Source organism: Myzus persicae, unplaced genomic scaffold (assembly GCF_001856785.1).
Source record: "Myzus persicae strain clone G006 unplaced genomic scaffold, MPER_G0061.0, whole genome shotgun sequence".
NCBI classification, from domain to species: Eukaryota; Metazoa; Arthropoda; class Insecta; order Hemiptera; family Aphididae; genus Myzus; species Myzus persicae.
Window position 1 is genome coordinate 95,848 of NW_019101471.1, and position 23,083 is coordinate 118,930.

Here is a 23,083-nt window from a genome sequence, read left to right on the forward strand (position 1 = left end):
TTCTTTTATATTGGTCAACTGTAAAATGTATAAATGGTATCAATAATTTATAATATCAAAATATATTCAATTCAGTATAATATTATACAAATATAATTAACTACAATGACCACATTATCAGATATTTGTCTTAAAAGGTTCCAACAAAAATTATTAATTTATCAAGATATGCAGTATAAAAAGCTATCCGAACCAAAACTTTTGTTAATCTTCTCCCTTTTAAATCAAAAGTTTTAACTTTAGTTGTCAATATTTGTTGTGCAATAGCAATATAAAATCTAAACCCACTTGGTCTTTTAAAATACTTTACACAAAACAAGAATTGAATTGACACCATATTCAACTTAAACATTTTAGATGCTCAAACAATGAAGTCTTATGAATATTATATTTTATTCATGTGCACTTGAATTGTTTTATGGATTCCATCTTTAAAATTAACTCATTTTTATATTGTCTTTTTATTACGGAAAAAATAATACTTATTTACCATCTGTGTTAACAAATTTAATTAAATAGGTTTTCAATTAGCTCTGCTATTTTCTCGTTTCATAGTTTAAATTATTTTATAGTAATGAAAAAACTATGCTTTACAATTTTGACTATCATAGTTAACTAACTTAATCTGTATCATAACATTTATATACATATAATTATAAAAGGTTTATGAAAATTCATATTAAATCAAATTTCTATTTAAAATATTAAAACAAAAGATTAATGATACAGGAAATAAATTGTAATTTTCCGTTTATTTTGCAAGAAATAAAATAATTTTCCAACAATAGAATTAAATTGTATAGCACTTTGAATGAATAGATATACACATCTTAAGCAAGCTAAATTAAATGTATTACAATTTAGGTGTTAAGTATTTAATATTTTTCAAAATTAAACAAATACTTACCTTCAAAATAAAAAAAACTATCAAAATCAAAGTTTTAAAAATAAAAAAAACTCAATTCAAATTCAAGTCTAAACTCTAATTATGCCCATTAGTCTTTTGAGGCCGCTAAAACCATTATTTTATTTTGCCTTACATCTTAATATAGCTAACAAATAAATAAGTAGATGGTTTTGTTCTTTTCTTCAAATAATAATTTTGTGAACAGATATTACGTGACTTTTTAAATGTGATTTATGTTTGAACATTTTACTGCATATACTGCACAGAAACTTTGGTGCAACGCCACATTCATATCTTAAATGCGTTTTTAGAGTAGACTTGTGTTTATACTTACGTCCACATCTTAGACAATTTAATAAATTATAATCTGAAAGAATTTTATATAATTTTATACTAGATCAAAAACATTTAAAATATTATAATAAACAAAATCATTAATTTATATAAGCTCAAGCAAATTTAATCTTCTACATATTATAATACCTAAAATTAAATATAATTTAACAAATTTGGTAAATCTACAACATTATTCCTCCCACTCAAACATTATCCTCCTAACAATGTTACTTTTTTAATTTTATTTTTCACCATAAATCCTGTCATTGAACCTATTATTTTTTAAGTGTTCAGTGAGTAATGTTAAGTAATGTAAAGTGATACATAGAGCTAAGGACTTATTGTATTAAAAATAACAACATTATGCATTTAAATGTCATAAAATATGTACAAAAAAAAAACATGAGTACAATTAATATTAACCTACAAATCATTTGTGTAAACATTTATATTGTTACAGACAATGTGGAATACTGGGCAATCTAAATACCAAATACAAACAAAGAATATTTTTTCCTGCAATATTTTGTATTAAATTTATTATTAGTAATGATAATTTTACTATATTGTGAATATTTTAGAACAATTATAATATTGATACAAAATAAATAAATAGGTTATTATATTTAGATTATTATGATAATATAGATTTATTTGAATATGATTTAAATGGCACTTAGAATTGTAGTCCGTCAGCATCCTGTACTAGCATTTATTTGTTTTGCAAAGCTGTATTGATACAAGTGCATTGATCATCCATACACATATAAGATATAAAATTACTATCATAATTGTTTTAAAATATTCATAATATAATACAGTTTAATTTCGATAATTTCCATTTTTTTTCTATGAATATAAAAAAACATATACATTAAGTTATTGCATATTTATTATAGATTTGTTTAGTAATCACTAATCATCATTAAATAAAAATATGCAAACTTAATAAGTCCTGAGCGGCTGAGCCTAGAATTCAAATATGTTACTGAACTGATTATTTAAGTTATTTTATGTAAAGGTTTTATTTATAAAAATATGTGGGTTAAAAATAGAACCGGTACCTGGATATCATCTTTGGTCAATTGTTATTAAAACAGTTTGGAAATGCAACAACGATAAACAATTAGGCTTAAGTAACAATTCATAAAATGTTTAGACATGATAAACTTAAAACATTTACAATTTTTATATTTTTATATTTTTACATTAGGTACAGGAGTAAGAAAAATAATATATTTAGTAATCAAAAATAATTACTGTTTATTAAACTTTTACATAAATTATTGTTTTGAAAAGAGGAATGTAAATATAAAGGAACATATAATGGATTGCATACACCTTGTTGTACACAGTTTTATTAACCAAATTTTAGTTTACACATTCACATTTAATGAACAGTTAAAACATTTTTCAGTTAGTACATGTAAAGTTTAATACATAAATCACATATTTAAAAGAAAAAAATAATTAATATTAATGTAAACTAAATTAATTAATATCATGTGTGTATTAATTTTATTTTTGCTATAGAATTATCTGCATTTATTTATTATCAAAATCTTATGAATAGCAAGCATGTGACTTTTATGGTGAACCGGTTGCTTAAAGTTTTTACCACAAACATTACATTGAAATTGCGGTTTGACCCCACATTCGTACTTCATATGTAGTTTTACAGCTCTTTTTGATTTATATTTACGACCACACATTTTTGGACAGTAGAATAAACAACCCAGGCCATTGGTTTCTATCACCCAACCATCTAAAGAATAAAATATTAAATAGGAATTAGATGCTTGAGTTAAATTATAAGTCCAAGAAAAAATCTATAAACACATACTCAAACTATAAATTATTAACTACATAACCTTAGGCTTCCTAAGGATATGAAATATTACTTTAGGCATAAATACATAATGTACAAATTATGACTTATGGAACTCTTAAAAATGTAATACAAAACATTATAATAAGGGAAACTGTTTTTTTTTTTTTTAAACAACAAACATAAATCTACTTAACTTTTTCATTTATTATATATGTCGCAAAATAAAAATAAATATAAATAAAAATACAAAAGCATTTACTTATTTTTATTTACTAATAAAATGCATCTTAGATTTTATATTAACCAAAAGCCAAAATGCCGAAGAAGGAAAATTTAAACGTCCTTTTGACTTTTTTATTAAATATCTGTTTTAATTTAATTTAATTTTGATAAATTTCAATCAAAAAATACAATACTTGAGTTATTGCTCAAGTGTTGATTTATTATGTAAATACATTATGTTCATTCTGAACGAAAACTCTAGTTTTATAAGAAAAAAATAACTTAAAATGCTTTAAACCAAGGCATTAATAATGTTATAAAAATACATAGATAAAATAATAATAATTGTTTCATTCTTCAGACATTGCTTATAAGACATGTAATAGGTAACATTATCAACCTCTGATTAAATAAAATGAGGATTTTCTCAATAGTTAGATGTTTGTACTAAATATCATCTTATATTAACTTAAGAGGACGCTACACTTACATGTTTTGTCTCTTACAAATGTGTATCATTGCAAATTATACGTTCTGGATAATCTATTTAAATATGGTATATATTTTAATATAAAAGTGAATTGAACTTTATCAAATTTAGAAGTAAGAGTATTATCTAGTTAACCGCATAGGTTTTTTTAGATTTTAATTTTAAAGCAAGTTATGAGTATTATAAAATTGTCCTAATCCAATAAGAAATTATTTATAATTATTTTAATCAGTTAATAAAATGTCCCATACAAATTTCGACACCTAAATAATGAGATACTTTAAAAAAACTTCTAATAAGCAATTTGCTGAAATATCAAAATTTAAAATTTAAGGATGTACAAAATAATTTACTGGAGACCCAAGTCAAATAGTTTATAAATATTAATATAAATAGGCAACTAACTCGAACTGTCCTGAAATGCATGTTTAATAATCAATATTCAAAATATTGTTCAAGTAAATATTATTACAATACAAATTTTAATACAAAAATAAACAAATTTTAATAAATAAAAAATACTACGGCCTGTTCTAACTTAATAAAGTTAACTATTAATTACATACAAGTTGCTAACCAGAGTGTCTCACTGTAGGTCCCACATATTTATTATAATATTATGTAGTTTTCTACTGGGTCTGTTTATTCTTTTTTGCCCTTACTAATTATGAATTTGGCATATAATTTTAAATTGCCCTTTCCTCAACCATAACTGCTTTAGATTAGCTTCAATACATTAGATATAATTTTCCAGTTTAAGTTTTTTCTTATAGATATAAATAATTCAATAATTAAATATTTGTACCAATAACCCTTAAAAATTATGCACCTAATAATTTTTAGGTTATACAAAACCAAAAAAAATATATTACTATAGTAAATCAAAGTTATTTAAATTTAAAAAAAAATAGTATTTTTAACATAAGTATTATTTCAACAAATAAATAAATAAGAAAACATTTTACTGAACACATAAAGTTCGACAATATGCAGTAATATTTGAATAATTACTCATCACTGATTATTGATCAGCACTACTGATTTTACAACCATAAAATCATTATTTTACTATGCTAAATGCATAAATTCTATTCAAAATAAAAGTGTACCTTGGCGGTAACCAGTTTTCATCAGTGAAAGTCATATATATTGTCATACGTTTCCTCCACCAAGTTAAAGAGAGAGGCCAGTGCTTCGCATTAAAGCGCAGAAGTTGGACGCCAAAGTAAGTTCTTATTATGAATTGAGTTTACCCAAATAACTTCTTCATTAAATTATCAGTAACAAATCTATAAATACTTAAAAAGAAGGGATTGGTGCAATATGTGATCTACCAACTAAATTTTTATACATGATACTTAAAATAGTAATGTACTTACTAAAATGCTACTTGTTAAGTTTATCTTTAAACCTGATAAAGTATCAACATTTGAGTTTTTATTTTGAAGAACAATGGCTGCACCAGTAATATTTTAGTTAGCCATACATACCCAATACCAAACAAGTCTTATTATTTCTGCTAGAGGTAAATTACTATGACATTTACCATTGATGTCTATGGAAACTAAAAGTTGGACTTCTTGAGTGAATTGATGAACCTGGCATCATTATTTAGTATATCTCAGTCACATTTGATAAAAGTACTGGTCGTTGTAAAGCTAGGCAAGTTAATCATTTTTTTTTCAACTAGTTAAAGTAATGTTACTTCAATACAAAAACTACCCAAGTTAAAATATAAGTTATATTCTGAAATTTTCCAAATTTTTAACTTGGTTAGTTAGAAGTTAGTTTATTTTGTATAGTTTAAAATACAAATTTAAAAATTGTTAGTTCTAAATGGTAAATATTACATAAATTAATTACTCGGTATCTTGGTACCTGGCTTAAATTATTGATGACAACAGAAAAATTATACTGAAGAGCTGATAAATTTACCAAATATTTAAACTTTTATGTAGATGGGTAATAAATAATAACCATTTCTTAGAAACGAATTGGAATATCAGTAATTAGAACACAGAATGTTTAACAAAATAAGAAATATACAAACAGTATGATACTATATTTCTGTATGTATAATGCATATCATCTATGTTGGCCATTATAATTATAGACATCTTGGTAAACATGCTATGAATAATAATTGTCAGCACTCAGTAGTTTTACAAAAAAAATTGGATTTTTGGAATGAAAAAAATAACTAATTATTCATTGGTTTTTTAACAAGTTGGATTAAATTATTTTGCACATTCAATTCAATTTAAAAAGTAACATTCTAACGTAACTTTAACTTTCTAATTAGCTTTGGGTTCAAAGTATTTTTTCACCACATTTAGTGCCATTAATATTCTTTTGAGAGACCATATTTTTTTATTTATTATTTAAATTAATATTATGAAGATTACTAGGTCTCACCGAGAAAAACTCTTGTGGAGGCCCACCTATGGGCAAATGTTGTTATGGCCATTTTTAATTTAAATGTTTTAATATTCAACACATTTAACTTCATCCGCAATAATGTTTCATTGTTGTAGTACAACTAACTTATTTTTATCCATTATAATATTAATATAATTTAAGTACTATTATATATAATGTAAATATTGGTTGTCAGCAGTGGCGTGTACCATAAACAAAATAGGTGTTGCTCTAATAAATGTTGGTGACCTACCCCTCATTATACTGTTATACCGACCTATAAAATGCCCTATTTTTCTTTAATTAATACCCACCTACCCATATTTAAGGTGTTGCCTTAGCAACACTTAGACCCTATGTTACACGCCACTGGTTGTCAGTAGATCACACATTCCACCTACAATGCTTTAAATAGCAGTTTGTCAGTAGATCATACACTGGACTGGTCCCTAAGAGACAAATAAATAAATCAAAGTGGGTACCTAATAATATATGCTCTAACCTAACTCATAACTGTGTTAAAATTAAAATGAATACATAGAATTATATGTATTTTACTACATACAAATTTCAAGTTGGTGTTATGTGTACTCATAATATTATTACAACACAATTCCATGATCTCGAATCATATGGACTTTAAATGTACATTTATGCTTATAACTTTTATTGCACACTTGACAGTGAAATTGTGGGTCTACTCCACATTCATATTTAAGATGAGTATACAATGCTGTTTTTGACTTATATTTTCGGCCACATTTGTTGGTACAGAAAAATAGATCTTCACCATCTAAAAATGCATTTATATATTCTATAAGTTGATGAGGTAAGACAATTATTATAATTTAAAAATAGTCATACAAATTTAACTAAGTATGGTTTGCTATCTAGTATCTTATAAACTCAATTTGTTTGGTGTAAATACATACAAATATAATTAATTTAAAATACATGCAAATAATTAAAAAAATACAACATATTGGGAAGCAAGTATACACTGTTAAATTATAATCAAAAATATGCATTTAATTTATTTATTTAATTGTACATGGATAATTTATACATTTTAAACAGTTCATTTAAATCAATCTTATATTACTTTCAATGATCTAAATAGCTGTTATACCAATAAGTTAATACAAAAATTATATATTTTTCAAAAAAAATGTACACTTAAAAGACAAATTATGTTTAATACTAAAACAATTATTTAAAAGAAAATGTTTAGAGGAAGATTATCTAGGTAGATATATCTAATGAAACATAGTTTCAATACGTAATTGATCTATTTTATAGCCTTTTATATATACATAAATACTTTAAACATGGATAGCTTAAAATTGTTTATTTATGTACCTATCTATTAAAACCAACTATAAGACTTAAAAAAATCAATAAGCAAAGGAATACATAAATATTTTAACAAATTATGTAAATGTTCTAAATTATATGTTTTTTGAATCCTCGCAAGAGCCAAACATCATTGGTGTCTCTTCATTGCAAACCATTTCTTTGTTAAATACAATTAGTGCTCTATGCACATGTAATATATGAGATTGGAATGACCATTTTCGTTTAAATGCTTTCAAACAATGCTTACATTTAAATTTAGGTTCTACACCACATTCGTCCTTTAAATGAGTATATATTCCGGGTTTTGTTTTGTATGACCGATTACAACCAGCATTTGGACATTTATAAATAACTTTGGGAATATCTAAAATAAAAATAAAACAAAAAATATTAGCTAAAAAACATAATGTTTAAAAAAACATTGTCTTATGTATTATTAAGAATATTTATAAATGCAATCATTACACTTTTGAAAAACACATTACAAGCAAAGCTTACTTAAGCAAAGGTAATGTTAAATATTTAACTTTGTTAACTTAAAGGTAACACAATTATTAAAATCATTTTGTACTTAAGTTTTTTATTTACAAAATCTAATCTAACTAAAAAAAAATTAAATCATGATTATTGTTCCAATATGGGCATAAACATTATTGTCTAATTAAAATATACACTAAACAGTCACTTACATAAGAAGGTTTTGGAGTTTCATACATCCTTTCCACCCATAAAAAAAATGTTTACAGAAATAAAAACATTTTTTTGATTATATTTTGTTTATTAATATTGGTTTTTTTATTTATAAATCCTTCTTCTATTAACTATTGTCGGTGTACATTCTTGACCCTAATATTGTATTCAATTTGTATGCTTTTATTATTTTAATAAAATTTTGAGGTTAATACCAAATATTTTAAATTTTATAACATGTACCGGGTGGGTAGCCATGAGGGAGAGAGGTGTTTTAGATGTTAAAAAACTCCCTAGCCCTCAGCTGTTTATTCTAAAAATATATTGGATGTGATACCAAGTTGTATTTAAATATTAAATTAAAAACTCCCTGGTGATATTCCTGGCTATGCGACCAGGTTTGATTTGTTCTTATATTAAGTGTTATTTAAAACTAAACTAAGGTTTAAAATACCCACTTGCTTTAACCTATATTATTATACAGAAAAATAAAGCAATCAGAATTTGTAAAACATATAAATAATACATATATTAAAAACATTAGGGACACAAGCTTATGAAAATTTTTAACTTCTCGTTTGTATAAAAAACTAAAATTAAATAACATATTCAATTGTATGAATTATATATACATTTATTAGATATAAGAAATTAAAATCAAATACAAAATTCACTACATGCTCATCTCTTAAATATAATACTTATTTTTCTTTTATGGGTAACTTACAATAAATTTAATAATCATACTTAATTTAGTTTAACCACTATAATTTATTAAAACAGTATAATATGGACAGAAAAACAAATGCACAAAAATACACAAGAGGCTCTATTGTAGACTCAAATCGATGCAAACAAATACTGGACAAGTTTGTATTTTTTTTTAAAGTAATTTTAATAAAAATTATTGTATCTCAACCATTATGCGACATAAAAAATTTGTATAGCCAATACATTTTCTAATACTAAGATTTATATGGAGGGGGAAGTGTACAGAGAGGGTACGACTATTCAGCCTAATGTAACCTAATATAACTGACAACAATAATAATAATAAAATATCAAATATACAAAATACTTTATTAACTAAATTCTAAAAAGTACAGAGCGTAATGTAGTCTTAGTTGTATTTATGTTTTCTTAAATAAAAATTAACTCCATTTCCATAGTAAGATTGGGATAGTGTACTAATACCATTTGTGTTTTCAGAAAATAAAAATTGAGTTATCTTAGTTATGATAACAAAAAAACAAGTTAATTGATTATTCCGGAATATATTCTAAAAAATAATCAGTTTAAATAGATTGTAAATCCCTGAGTTTTATGTTAATCTCTTATTTTTGAGTTACTTAAAAATCTAAGATTACACATTAAATACTTAGATTATTAACATCCATTAAGTATTTAATTAGTTAAGTAAATTTTAAAGTTATAATATGTATGTAGAAAGGAATAAAAAATGGGGTTAAATCTATAAGGTATATACTTTAAAAACTAAGTGCACAAAAAAAAAACAAAAAAACACAAGCATCACACATGGCTTATTTTATTTTTTTTAACTATTTGCTTTTGATTGAAAGTAAAGGTAAATAAACTATTGATTTTACTTAACTATTATAATAGTTAAATAAAAAATTGGATTTATAAATTATATAATTAAAAGAAAAAAATGTTACTTTATTATTATTACTTAACTTCACACATTTAAGAAAACATTTAGAAAAATTAAATTTTTTTTTTTATCATAGATAACTCAATAATTTGTTGATATTTTTTTAATTATTTTACATTGATAATTTTTCTAAGGTTTTCAATGTATCCATCAGTAAAACTTTATACACATAAATCACTTATAACTACAAACATACAATCATTACACATTAGATAAATACACATAAAATTACCATGAGTAAACAGTTATTTCTGTTATAGTACAAAAAATTCAAAATAAAATAGAAGTTTTGGTCAGAGTAAATTAAAAATAACTGCTAAGTTAGTTAAGTATAGTTTTTTGATGTACATTAATCATATGAGTCTTATAGGTGAACTTTTGTTTGAAACTCTTATTACACATAACACAATGAAATTGAGGTTCAAGACCACATTCATATTTAAGATGGGCCCCTAATGATCTCTGCATTTTAAATTTTCGGCCGCACTTTTCATTTGGACACTGGTGAATATTTGCTTTAGTCACAATTTGTATTACATCTATACAGAAACCAGAAAAATAAACATATTATTTTATACTTTGATTTGAATTTTTTCTTTGTGTTTGATCAGAAAATTAAGCAAAAGCAATTAATTAAAAAAATTTAAATTAATAGTGTATTTCAAAAAATCAAGTTAAAAGTATAATAAAACTAAAACAATTTATTTTAATTGTAGTATACTATAAGTATCTAAAATAAGTTTGTACTAATAATAACATATAGAGCAATTTGACATTATTTGCAATATGCTACTGGATAAAAATATAAAATACATTAAATATATAGACATAATTAATATGATGTTGTACTTACAATTCTGTTTTAAATACTATGAGATGATACAAATATACAACCATTAACTAAATTGTAAAAATATATAAAATATAAAAAAAAATTACACTTATTTAATTTATAAATAAATATGAATGAAGTAGTATTGTAATTTAGAAAATAAATACAAACAAACTTTTTAAAATGTTAAATTGTTAATGCATGATGTGTTAAAATATAATTACCAGTTGTTACTACATTATATTGTTTAAACAAGCTGCTTATGTTTAGATATCATATGACACTTATAACTTCCTGGTTGTTTAAACGATTTCATACATAATGTACACCTAAACATTGGTTTCACTCCACATTCATATTTCTGATGAGTGTACAATGCATTTCTTGACTTGTACACTTTGTTACAATTACTCTTTGTACATGAGAAACACAAGGCACCTGAAAAGTATAATTTAATTTAAAACTAAAATTATCATAGAAAACATTAAGTCAGAGTGATTTACCTCAAAGTATAAATAAAAAATACAATTTTATATTAAAACAAAAACATAATTTTAACTAGAAAATTGTTATACCAAAAAAGTGTGAAATTAAAACACTACAGTAAAATAACTACAATATTTTATCTTTATATTAACAATATTAAATTATTTTAATAGCTTAAACATTATTATGCCAATATTTCAATTTCAATTTTATTGTATACCTCAATTACAAATTAACACATCAAAAATATAACTAAGAAAACTAAGAGAAAACTGATCTCATTACTTTCATATTTAGAACAATACAAAACTATAACAGCCAATCCATACGTTAAACATACATTTCTGAGATACTTTATGATCTACCCAACTTACAATTATTCTCATTTTGTTCAAGTACTTCATTTTGAATATGAATTTCTTGTTATGATCAGTGGTTAAACCAACATTATTAACGAACCTTATTATTAAGTCAAATGTTTCTCTTTATTCTTCAAACTTTTCAATTACCTTTAATACTACAGACCCAACACCAATTACATGCAAAATAAGCCATTTGGGCATCATTGTTCCCTATCCAACTGAAACTCTTCCTCTGATTAAATCACCTAATCAATCAATTTGCGCAGTTCCAATAACACAAAAATAAGAAAATACACTAACCTACTCCTTACATTATACAAATTATAAATAGCTAATTTGGTAAATTTTCTACAATAATAAATAATACATCAGCTTATCTCAACTTAATTTGGTGTCGTAGAATTATGTCTGTAGCACTATCTAAGATTTAATTTATGATTTTGTTGGTTAACTCAAAAAGCCCATAACCATAAAGAAATTCTACCACTATGATAGCTCTACGAGTTGTATTGATCTCTTTATAACATAAATTATTAACATTCCCTAACTTTACATCGAATATGGCCACTTATGCTTTATAGCTTCATGAATTTATAAGTGCAATAAAGAAGATTGGCAGCTTATAGCCTCATCAAATTATTCTCATAAATTGTCATCAATATGCAATATGTAACTACAATGGTATTTACATATATGCCATATAATTAGATCTACTAGCTCTCCAAAGCAAGTCTACTTTTCTACCTCCACTCTACAACTAGGTTAAATGTATAAAAGAAAATTTGATGCCAACAACAGATGTTTCAGACATGGTGGTACAAATCACTGCTAATTGGGATAAGGAAGGAAAAATAACACAAACATATTCAGCGGTGCACATTATCTTCTTGAAAATAATAATAATAATAGGCTTAAAACCAATTGAACGAGGAGAAGCTCCCCGAAATGTTTATAACTATTACTTATGGGACATTGCTTATAATTAACATAACGAGGTATCTTACTATTTTGTGGCATTTAGAATATAATTTTTGATTGTGTTATTCAAAAATGTTATGGCATTAAATTTCTAAAACAAATTATTAGTTAGGTTATTAATTTCCACTCAGCATTCATAATGATATGAATTTAATTATCAGCAAGAATTAACTATCTATGAATATTATCATATAATAATTTAACTTAAATTTTAAATCAGAAGTTACAAACATCAAAAAAGTGCTTTTTGTGAGTATGAGCAGATGAAGTGAAACTTCTTAACTAAGGGTACGAAAAAACCCGTCCTAGCATCCTAGTCAGAAAAGACACACATGTATCTATAGTTTGTTTGTATACAAAACTAATTAAATCAGAAAAATCTGGTTTCCCTAATCGGAATCGGTTCCGTAACATTGTGATTATGGCACTGACAATTTTGCTACCTATCGAGTCATTATAGCTGACCATGATGCCAACAATTACAGTTTATGCTCTGTAAAGAAGTTTCACTTCAAAAATAAAAAAACTATCCATTCATACTTATTAAATATCATCCCTATTTAGAATATTAACATTTGAATGAATAATTATTAATATGAAAAAATTGTTTACGTGATTATTCATCGGAAACAAAATATTTTCATAAATTCATGAAAAATTATCCAAAATTGTAATTAAAATGTTATAATAGTACATAATTATTATTGAGTTACTTTATATGAAATTAGTTAAAACAATTAACAATAAACATTGAATAACATGTATTATAACCATTCGTATAATTAAGATCACAATCAGTTATGTGGAAAAAAAATATATAATATACTGATTTAACAAATTAATAAAATATTTCAACCGAATATTAACAATAGTAATAATAATAATAATAATAATAATAATAATAATATCAATAATAATAATAATATCAATAATACAAACAATAACAATAATATGTTCTAATTTTTATAATGACTCAAAATAATAACAATAACAAAAAAACTATACCATAACATTCAATAAGTACAACATTGAACAAACAAATGAAAAATTAAATAGTTAAGCATGTAAACTTTGTGATCATTAAAAATTATACAAAACAAAACTGTAAAATAATTATTTCAAAAAATAAAACAAATTTGTTATCATTTATAGTACAATTTTCACGTAATTTTTACATAAAATAATAAAAATATATATACTCTAAAATTTAATATGCAAATATTCTAAAAGACATCAAAAGTAGAAAATTATAACATAACAATTGAAATTCTAAAATTAAATTAAATTAGTGAAATTGTTTTGAAAAGACTGCAAGGATATATTATTTTGATTTAAGTCAAAAACAATATTATCTATTAAATAATTCAAATTATTGTCTGTGCATTTCTGTATAATTAAAAAACTAATTTAATGGTTTTAATATTTTTTTGTTATACTTACTGAATGCTATTTTTTTAACATACTTAATGAAAACAAATTTTCGCTTCTTTCCTTTAGTAAACTTTATTGTCAATAGAATATTTTGGTTAAGTCAATTTATTTCTCAATGTTTTTAACATTAATTTTAATTTGTTAAATAATCAATAATGATTAAATTAATTAATAATTTGAGTTTTCTCAAAAAATAAAAATGTCACATTTGTATTAAAAAGTACTTTTTTGTGGGTTTATTTTAGCATTTTTAGTGTGTAAATGCATAATCAGAATTTTTAAATCCTATATAATGTGACATAATTTAAAGTAATTTGGCTGCATTAAGATTATTGGGAATCGGTGTTATAAAACCATAAAGGATTGCAATTATCATCTTCAGCCTCCTTTTTCACAGAACCTGGCAGGTGGACAAGCATGTGTCTTCGCATATTACTATGACGAGCAAAGCTTTTTCCACAATAATTGCACTTAAACTGCGGATCAATGCCGCACTCATATTTGAGATGATTGTACAAACCACTTTTACTTTTATAGTGGCTACCACAATTCTTTGGACATGTGATCCGCCCATCAGAGCCTGTCTCTTTCAATTGTTTGTTAACCATTCGCCATCGGAGACTACCTGAGAACACGATAACAAAAAGGGACACCTGTGATGTGAGCAATCAAAAAAAAAAAAATTACATTGACGGTACTCAAGCACCTGTTACAATTAAAAAACAATATATATTTTGTTAAACTGCAGAACAAATTGGAGTGTTATTGATGTTAGTTACAAGCATAGCACTGTTGAAGCTAACGGTCAGAGTCTGAATTAAACAAACCCTAAATTGAATGTGTCTATGTATTAAACATTAACAGCATAGTTCAACAAATTCAATAAACATCTCAAATAGACTTAGAGAAGACTATTTCAAAATTAGAAAAAAAATTTTTATGGAATATGAATCATTTGTTTAAATTAAAAAGTTGATTTGATTTTATCATTCTCATATTTATATAACCATTCATTCTATTATAATAAACCATTAAACTAATACAATTATTCCTGCTTTATAAAATGTATATAATTGAATAACATGAAAATACAAGTTAATATAAAAGTACACATTCTATAATTTTACAAAATCATAAAATCTATGTACCTATCATAAATTCACATGCTATGTAGTTGGTAATTCATGAACATAAGAATATAAAAACGCATAATTGAAATATTATAGATGTATACAGTATAATCTTGAAAAATAAAATATAGACTAACTATAAATATAATTTGAAATATAACTTGTAATTCATATATATAAAAACGAGTATGTTTACATAATTTACATAAACTGATTGTACTGGTACTATAATTTTTTTAAATTATAATGGGTTTTAAAATGTAGGTACTTAATTCTTTGGTTTAAGAAATGAGAGGATGAAAATGGATAAATTTTTAGTTTTGATAAGATGTTAGGAGGACGCCACACCCGCATGTGTTGTCGCAGTCTTACAAACGAGCAACATACCAAATTTACACTCAGCAGTTCACGTTTTATGCCGTTAGCTTAAAAATTAAAGTAAATCGACCTATTATGAAACTTGATGATAAGAATTTTATCTGTGTTTTGTTGAAAGTTTTTTTACGACAATTCAGTTTTTAAGCGAGGTATGCTTGTATAATAAATGTAAATTAAAAATGCTCATAACTCACTTAAAAACTGAATTATTGTAAAAAAACTTCCAATAAAAAATAGATAAAGTTCTTAACATAAAGTTTCATAATAGGTCGATTCACTCTAATTTTTAAGCTAACGGCATAAAACTCGAACTGCTGAGCGTAAATTTGGTATGTTACTCGTTTGTAAGACTGCAACAACACATGCGGGTGCGGCGTCCTCTTAATGTTTATACTTTGTTATACACATTATACTGTATTTAAAATAAAGATGTTATCATCTGTGATAAGACTAGGCTAGAACTACTGGCTAGAACTACTTTTTACCCTAGGTTCAACAAAACATAAAATTTGGTACCAAACACAACATTTGTTCATGGTCACATTTATATAGGCAATATTTTCAATATAATATTGGTACAAATTTGTATTATTGTTACATTCAGTATTAAAATATCATAACATGATAATATCAATTTTAATAATACAAAAAATAATTATTTTCTACTAGTTCAGTATATTGTTTACCATATACTTTGCATTTACAATGATAACATTTCTCCTTCACTTTGAAAAGTATTTTTAAATAATAAGGAATATAATGTTAAGTGAATAATTATCATTCAATTGGAATGGCATGGTTAAAAAAAATCATAATAATATATTTAATATTATTTACACATTTTTATTAAATATCAATACATTGCTGAATAAATTCAATGCATATAATCACTGGGAATTATTGTAACTTAAAAAATATAAAATAAATATAGAAAATTGTATTTTAAATTTAAATTAATTCTATACAGAAAAATATTATCTTCAAAAATATTTTTTTCCAGAATACCAATAAAATATAGGGTGAATTATTGAAAAACAAACAATATTAACTTTCTCATGAAATCTTAACATTCAATTAACAAATTATTTAGATCAACAATAAAACAAATAGTTTGTTAAATAGTCCCCTATACAATTTTCTTAACATCCTATAAAATATTTCCCAACAAATTTGAATGTTGAAATTCCATTTTTATTTTAGATGCATGCATTTTATTTTTATTGAAAATTTTAATTGGGGGAAAAAAATTTAAAAAATGTTTTTAAATATTCTTTTGTTTTGTATCCAATGGTTTTAATTTTTTTAATTACTTATATTCAGTCGAATTTAAAGAAAGGCTATAGTTATGAACAAGCACTTCATGTCGCCTGCAATTACTCTTGATTGAAAATTTTCTTGAACACATGGCACAAGAGAATTGAGGTTCTTTTCCGCACTCAAATTTTACATGTGATCGCAAACTCGCCATATGTTTATACCGCTTGCCGCAAATTGTGCAAAAATATGGATTATGAAGACAGTTAGCTGTAAACAAAAACTACAAGTCACAAACCAAATACCAAGAACTCTAAATGCTGTTCATTACCAGTACTACCTACATCCAAAACATGACAATACTAACAAATGATTCACACGGTATAATTAAATCAATATTACGTACAGTGTTTCTTATGTGACTACTACAGTAAAATAAACTGAAATTAATTCAAATGTATAGTAATTGTTGTAAAAAAATCAGTTCTAGGTACACAAATAGCCGCAACGTAAAAAATTACAAAACTAAATATAAGAGTATAGTAATCAAAAACACCTTAAGATGGCAATGTAAATTATAAATAAGTATAGATAAATAAATAATTATAAATCATATTATATTGTGCGTCTTATTATCAAAATAACATGAACAATGAACATGTTATACTATTAAAATAACATTATAATTAAACTTTGCAAAAGTAAAAAACTAAAAAAATTTTTAAAAATATTTCAATTATATATCCAACACAATAACCCAAAAATATCCCAATAATAAATTAAAAATGATCAACAAATAATATAATAATTTTGGTATAAGCTTTTTAACAATCATAAAGTTATGTTTTGATAGTGATTACAATGTAATACTAAAATCTGAGCTAAGATGTCTTGCAACCATATGTGACTGTAAATGGACCTTTTGATAAAATCTCTTCAAACAAATGTAACAAAAAAATTGTCTAGTTTTCTGACACTCATATCTTAAATGTCTGTACAATCCTGGTTTGTACTTATATCTTTTACCACAATTATCTCGAGGGCATTTAAAAAACCCATCGTGACTCATGACAGCAAATTTAGCCTCTGAAAAATATTAATAAATTAATAGAGATGGCTGTAACATAATAATAATGAAAATACAGGCATTTACTCATATAAATTAAACATACATATATATATATATATATATAGGTAAAGACAACTTGTACCTGTTCCGCCACCATAAAAATTAAAATATACAAGTGGTAAAACAAAATGATGTACAATTATAATAAAAATGATTTCTCTAAATCATCACCACAATAAAATATAAATACCAATATCAAAATAAAATAAAACATTTGTAATTAAAACTATTCTAATTTACACATCTGCGTACCTAATGGTAGTTGTTAATTTATTTATAAATTATGATGTATTGAATAAATTTGAATATTAGAGTTCATTTTTGGATATAAGCTTTATTTAATATTCTTTATACCTAACTACGAGTAAATAAAAGTGAATACATTGTAAAAATTAATTATGATAAATTTTTAATAAATCAATTAACAACCCATTCAGAAGTATTTTCAGAATGTGCTTTTGTAATTTATTATTGAATCACTGATGTATTCAAATGTATACTAATATAATATTTTGCATTGATTAAAACAAAGGGAAGTTCTGAGTTTTTTTATTACTATAACAAATCATTTTTAAATTAAATTATAATTTGATGCAAATTATTTCAATGTAATGTTCTTAATGCATATGATATTATATTATCTTGTTAAAATTAGTCGTCAGGGTTTTACTGTAATATATTAGTAAATATAGAATATAAATTAACCTGAATTTGTAAAATAAGATAAATTCAATAAATTCATTATTGAATGAAAAAATTATCATTTAATATTTAGAAACGTTGTTTTTTTTTTTATTATATTAACTTTGCTTGATAAATATAAATAAATTAAAAACAATTTAACTTATAGAATTTACAAATTAACGAGGTTAGGTATAATGGAAGACAAATTATTATAAAACACAAATAATAAAAATAAATGATCAATAATAGTAGTATTGTTTAAATGTGTAATTATACAACAAAGTGCAAGTTTAGATGGAGTTCTGACATACACTTCAAACGATAATTTACATTTTCATTCAAATTAAGGTGTATACTACAAGTTAATAATATAGAGCTTAGTATTTTTGCCATTGTATTTTGATTATATTTTGGTATATTATTGAAGTGTTAAGATATATTAGAACTGCATTTCCAAAATCAAGTGTACAATTTGGATGGCAGGAATACAAATTAATTTTTCCCACTTCAGAGACAAAATTTAAATTTTATGCTAAAATATATCTAACACTTTCTTATTCATATTACTGAAAATATTCACAAGTAAATTATAATATTGAAAAATGATTTTATTTAAATTGAACATTTTTAATAGTATAAAATCATTATACAGTATTTTAAAAGGCAATGTTAGAACTTGTTCAAGTTCAAATGTAGTCATGTAAATATTTTTTAGTGATCTGGAAAAAGAAATTTAATTGGAAATCTTCAAAAATAAATATTAATAGTTTTTCTGATCATAATTTATAATATGCAGTCAATTTGATTATTATTTTCTAATAATGTTTATATTTATAATTTTTTGACTTTTATGATTCTTGACTAGTTTACTATATATCCTACTATTAATAAAATACCATTATTTTCTATAAAATATCAGTCACAATGCAAAAATAACACAAAATTTAAAAATTATATATGAATTTAATATGAACTCTAGAAAACATTTGTATTTACAAGTTAATTTATTTTCCTTCCTTTTTGATATTCAGAAAAGTATTAAGAAATAATTTTCAGTATTCAACTATAAATTATAATGATATTATACACCCAATTTACTTGGACTTTTGTTCTTAACAAGTAATTATTGGAACTAAGTGCCCAAATATGGTGAGTAAAATGTTTATACCTAATTAAAAATCCAATCTTTATGTATTTATTCAGTTAACAAATTAATACAAAATGTAAGCATTATTTCCAAGACCCTATAAAAACAAATGTTTATATCATACATTTATTATACTCTTTATTGTATATTTCTATAAATCTACAATATTTATAAACTGTTTAATAATGTTGGTAAATATTTTAAATAAAAAAGTAATATTTCTTATTTATTGAAGATCAATTGTATAGAGGTAAATTACTGGTGGTGAATTTACCAGATTACTTATTATACATAATATACCGTAATAATAATAAGTGCTACAATATTTATCATGTTATGTTTGTAGATTCCATATTTGTTATTAATAATAATACATAATAAATGTTAATTTTAGGTCACATCATTTTTTTGCAAAAAAAAGTATTGGTAACATTGCATCGTATTTTATATAACCATGGGTATAAAATAATAAAATACCAAAACATGCCCTAAAAAAATATAAATAATTTTTTTTTTGGAGATCAAAACATTTTAACAAGTTAACTTGTGAATATTTATCATGTGAGATTTCATATTTTCTTTTCGTTTAAATGGTCGTCCACACATGGCACACTGGAATTTGGAGTCAACACCACATTCATATGTCATATGCCTCACTAGCCCTCTGTGGTACGTATACATACGGCCACATGTTAAACATTGATGTCTCCTATCTGAAATAAAACAAAAACTGTTACCAAAGTAAGTTTTTTGGATAATATGATGGAATTAAATAACACAACTCGAAATAATAACTACAATTGGTTTTACTCTACTATTTAAGTACACGTTGAATATTATTTATACTAAGACAACTTTTTCAGCACATGATTTATTATTGTACATCTTATGATCTGGACATAGTATTAACATTACTAATGTTTCATACATCTAAAAGTTTGTGTATTATACCCATATGAGACTTAAGACTAGTTTTCCGAAAAAATTGTTTTAAACACACAACACAGTAGAATTGTGGTTCTTTTTGACACTCAAACCGAAGATGTTGCCTAACACTTGACTTGTTTGAATAAGATCTGTTGCAATTTGGGGTAGGACATACATATTTTCTTGAGCACAGCAGAACTAGAACATAATATTATTGATCCAAATGAGTAGATATAAAAATGTACTTCAAATAATAGCAACAAGCACGAGTCAACATTTAAAATTTTTCAAGCATATTATTTTAAATGGCCAACAAAACAAATTATGCTCGCAATAACATTATTTATGGGTACATTAACAATTTAGAATTAAGATAACAAGTGTTACTAATATTTGTTATCTCGGGTTGCATGATAAATGTTCATCTATAATAATAGATAGTTTTATAATTTTTGAGCATATAATCATCTCAAGAGTTCCAATCGCTTACACTAGATCCTCAGTGTCTTTTCACATCTCAACTTTCTATTCACACATTTTATAAATGATCCCTTAGTTAGAACAATGCATAGTTTAAATGATAATAATATTGATATATGGGCTACATTTCTGTAATTTTATTGTTTTTATATATTTTTAGTTTATTAATATTTTGTTATCTTCAAAGCTTATGCCATCTAATGTGATGAAAATTACCTTCATATGTATTATTGCATACTGTTAAAATGTATAAAGTCAAATGGCGTCTGAATCGATAAATAAATAAATAATTATTACTACTCAAGTAAATTGATCTCCAACACAAGAAGAATTATTTGTGATCTCTCGTTGGTATTTGGATATTTGTATCTTATGTGTGTATAACACAAAATTATTTATAAATTAATTTGATCTTGCTTCAAAATTTAAATAAATAAATCTACAAACTAGAGAATACAGATAATGTATTTATCTTTTTTAAGTCACTTATTTACCCAGATATTAAAAATATTTCAAATATCCCAATTATGTCAAATAGCATCAACTGTAAAAGGTAAATAAATGATAAATATGTATACAAGAGTCGTTCTCAACCTTTTTTGTTTCATGTAACCTCATACTATGCTGTCCTAACATAAATATAGTAAACAATTTAAATTGTACATTTTAGGAGAAAAATATAAATGCTTTCCATTTTATTTTAAAAATATAGTTATTATACACCTTATTTGAGTTTGAGGTTCAATAAACACTTTAAATTGACAAATTAAAAAAAATAAGAATATTGAAAAATAATAAAGAATATACAAAGTATTGTATGTTTATATTATTATATTTATTATTTTGTTGTTCTGTTGTTACGATAGTGGCAATAATATTATTTTAATCAAAAATATCAATAATTCTCTTATTTTTTTTTCTTTTCTCATGGATACTTTATGTCACCCCTATGCGGTTCCATGTCACCCTTGGACGACAAGTCATCCAGATTGAGAACCACTGCAACAAGACTAAGAAAAACATCCATTTTTATCAAACACTTTCATCCTAATCACAAATCACAATCACTGGAAATAACAATTCAATAATAATAAATAATAAAATAAAAACTGAAAACCAATGTCTTATTTGGAACTAATATACCTCATAATAAATTATCAAACTATTATCAGTTTCTGAATATTTCCTTTTTTAAAATATAAAAGGTATATTATAATATATTTATTTGGTTATTTTATACTATAATAGTTTATAAAACTATGTTTAACAAAATAATCCTTAACTTACACCAAATAAATTATTTATATTTTATAAATAAATCAAAAAATTTATAAGTTCTTAAACTTCATGATATTATGAACACGCAATAAATGTAGTTTATAATTTCCCTTCTGTTTAAATGTTCTTTGGTTGCAAAGATCACACTTGAATTGAGGTGGCTTACCACATATAACTTCAACATGACTTTTTAAACTACTTTTTGTCTGATACATACGTCCACACTTCTTACATTCAAATAATTTATTATTGCTTGTAAATGAGGCAACTGAAAAACAATAAAATTGTATGTAACAAGAAACAATAAAACACTATTTTTTATACAAATTTAAAGCATAAAATAATATTAAACAAATTTAATAAGCATTCTCTATCTTTAAACACATTCAATATTCAGATATATAAAAAAAAACCTACCTATAAATACACATAAGTATAGTGTGATCCATTAAACATAAGACTCACTTTATTTCAGAAAACAAAAAACCTTTTTACAAACCATTTTTTAAATTTTTTGTTTCATACTCAAGGCAGAATGTTATAGGTGTATTGTAATCTATGAAAAACCTGAATTTTGAAAAAATAGTCTATTAATTATAAGCATTTAAAGTTTAGAAAAGCTGAGTAGTGGACCAACATTTTGTGGGGTACCTCTGTACTACTCC

The 23,083-nt window shown here is 24.1% G+C and overlaps 1 protein-coding gene and 1 pseudogene across 1 annotated transcript; both read right to left on the reverse strand.

The window, feature by feature from the left end:
• Window positions 1-732: 732 nt before the first annotated feature.
• On the reverse strand, window positions 733-11,806 carry LOC111029273 (annotated as a pseudogene).
• Window positions 11,807-14,340: 2,534 nt separating this feature from the next.
• Window positions 14,341-16,987, reverse strand: LOC111029274 (oocyte zinc finger protein XlCOF26-like). Its single transcript, XM_022308237.1, has 2 exons — window positions 16,897-16,987; window positions 14,341-14,636 (listed from the first exon to the last, which is right to left on the reverse strand). Exons 1-2 carry the CDS (start codon window positions 16,985-16,987, stop codon window positions 14,341-14,343), a joined length of 387 nt encoding a protein of 128 aa, XP_022163929.1.
• Window positions 16,988-23,083: the final 6,096 nt, after the last annotated feature.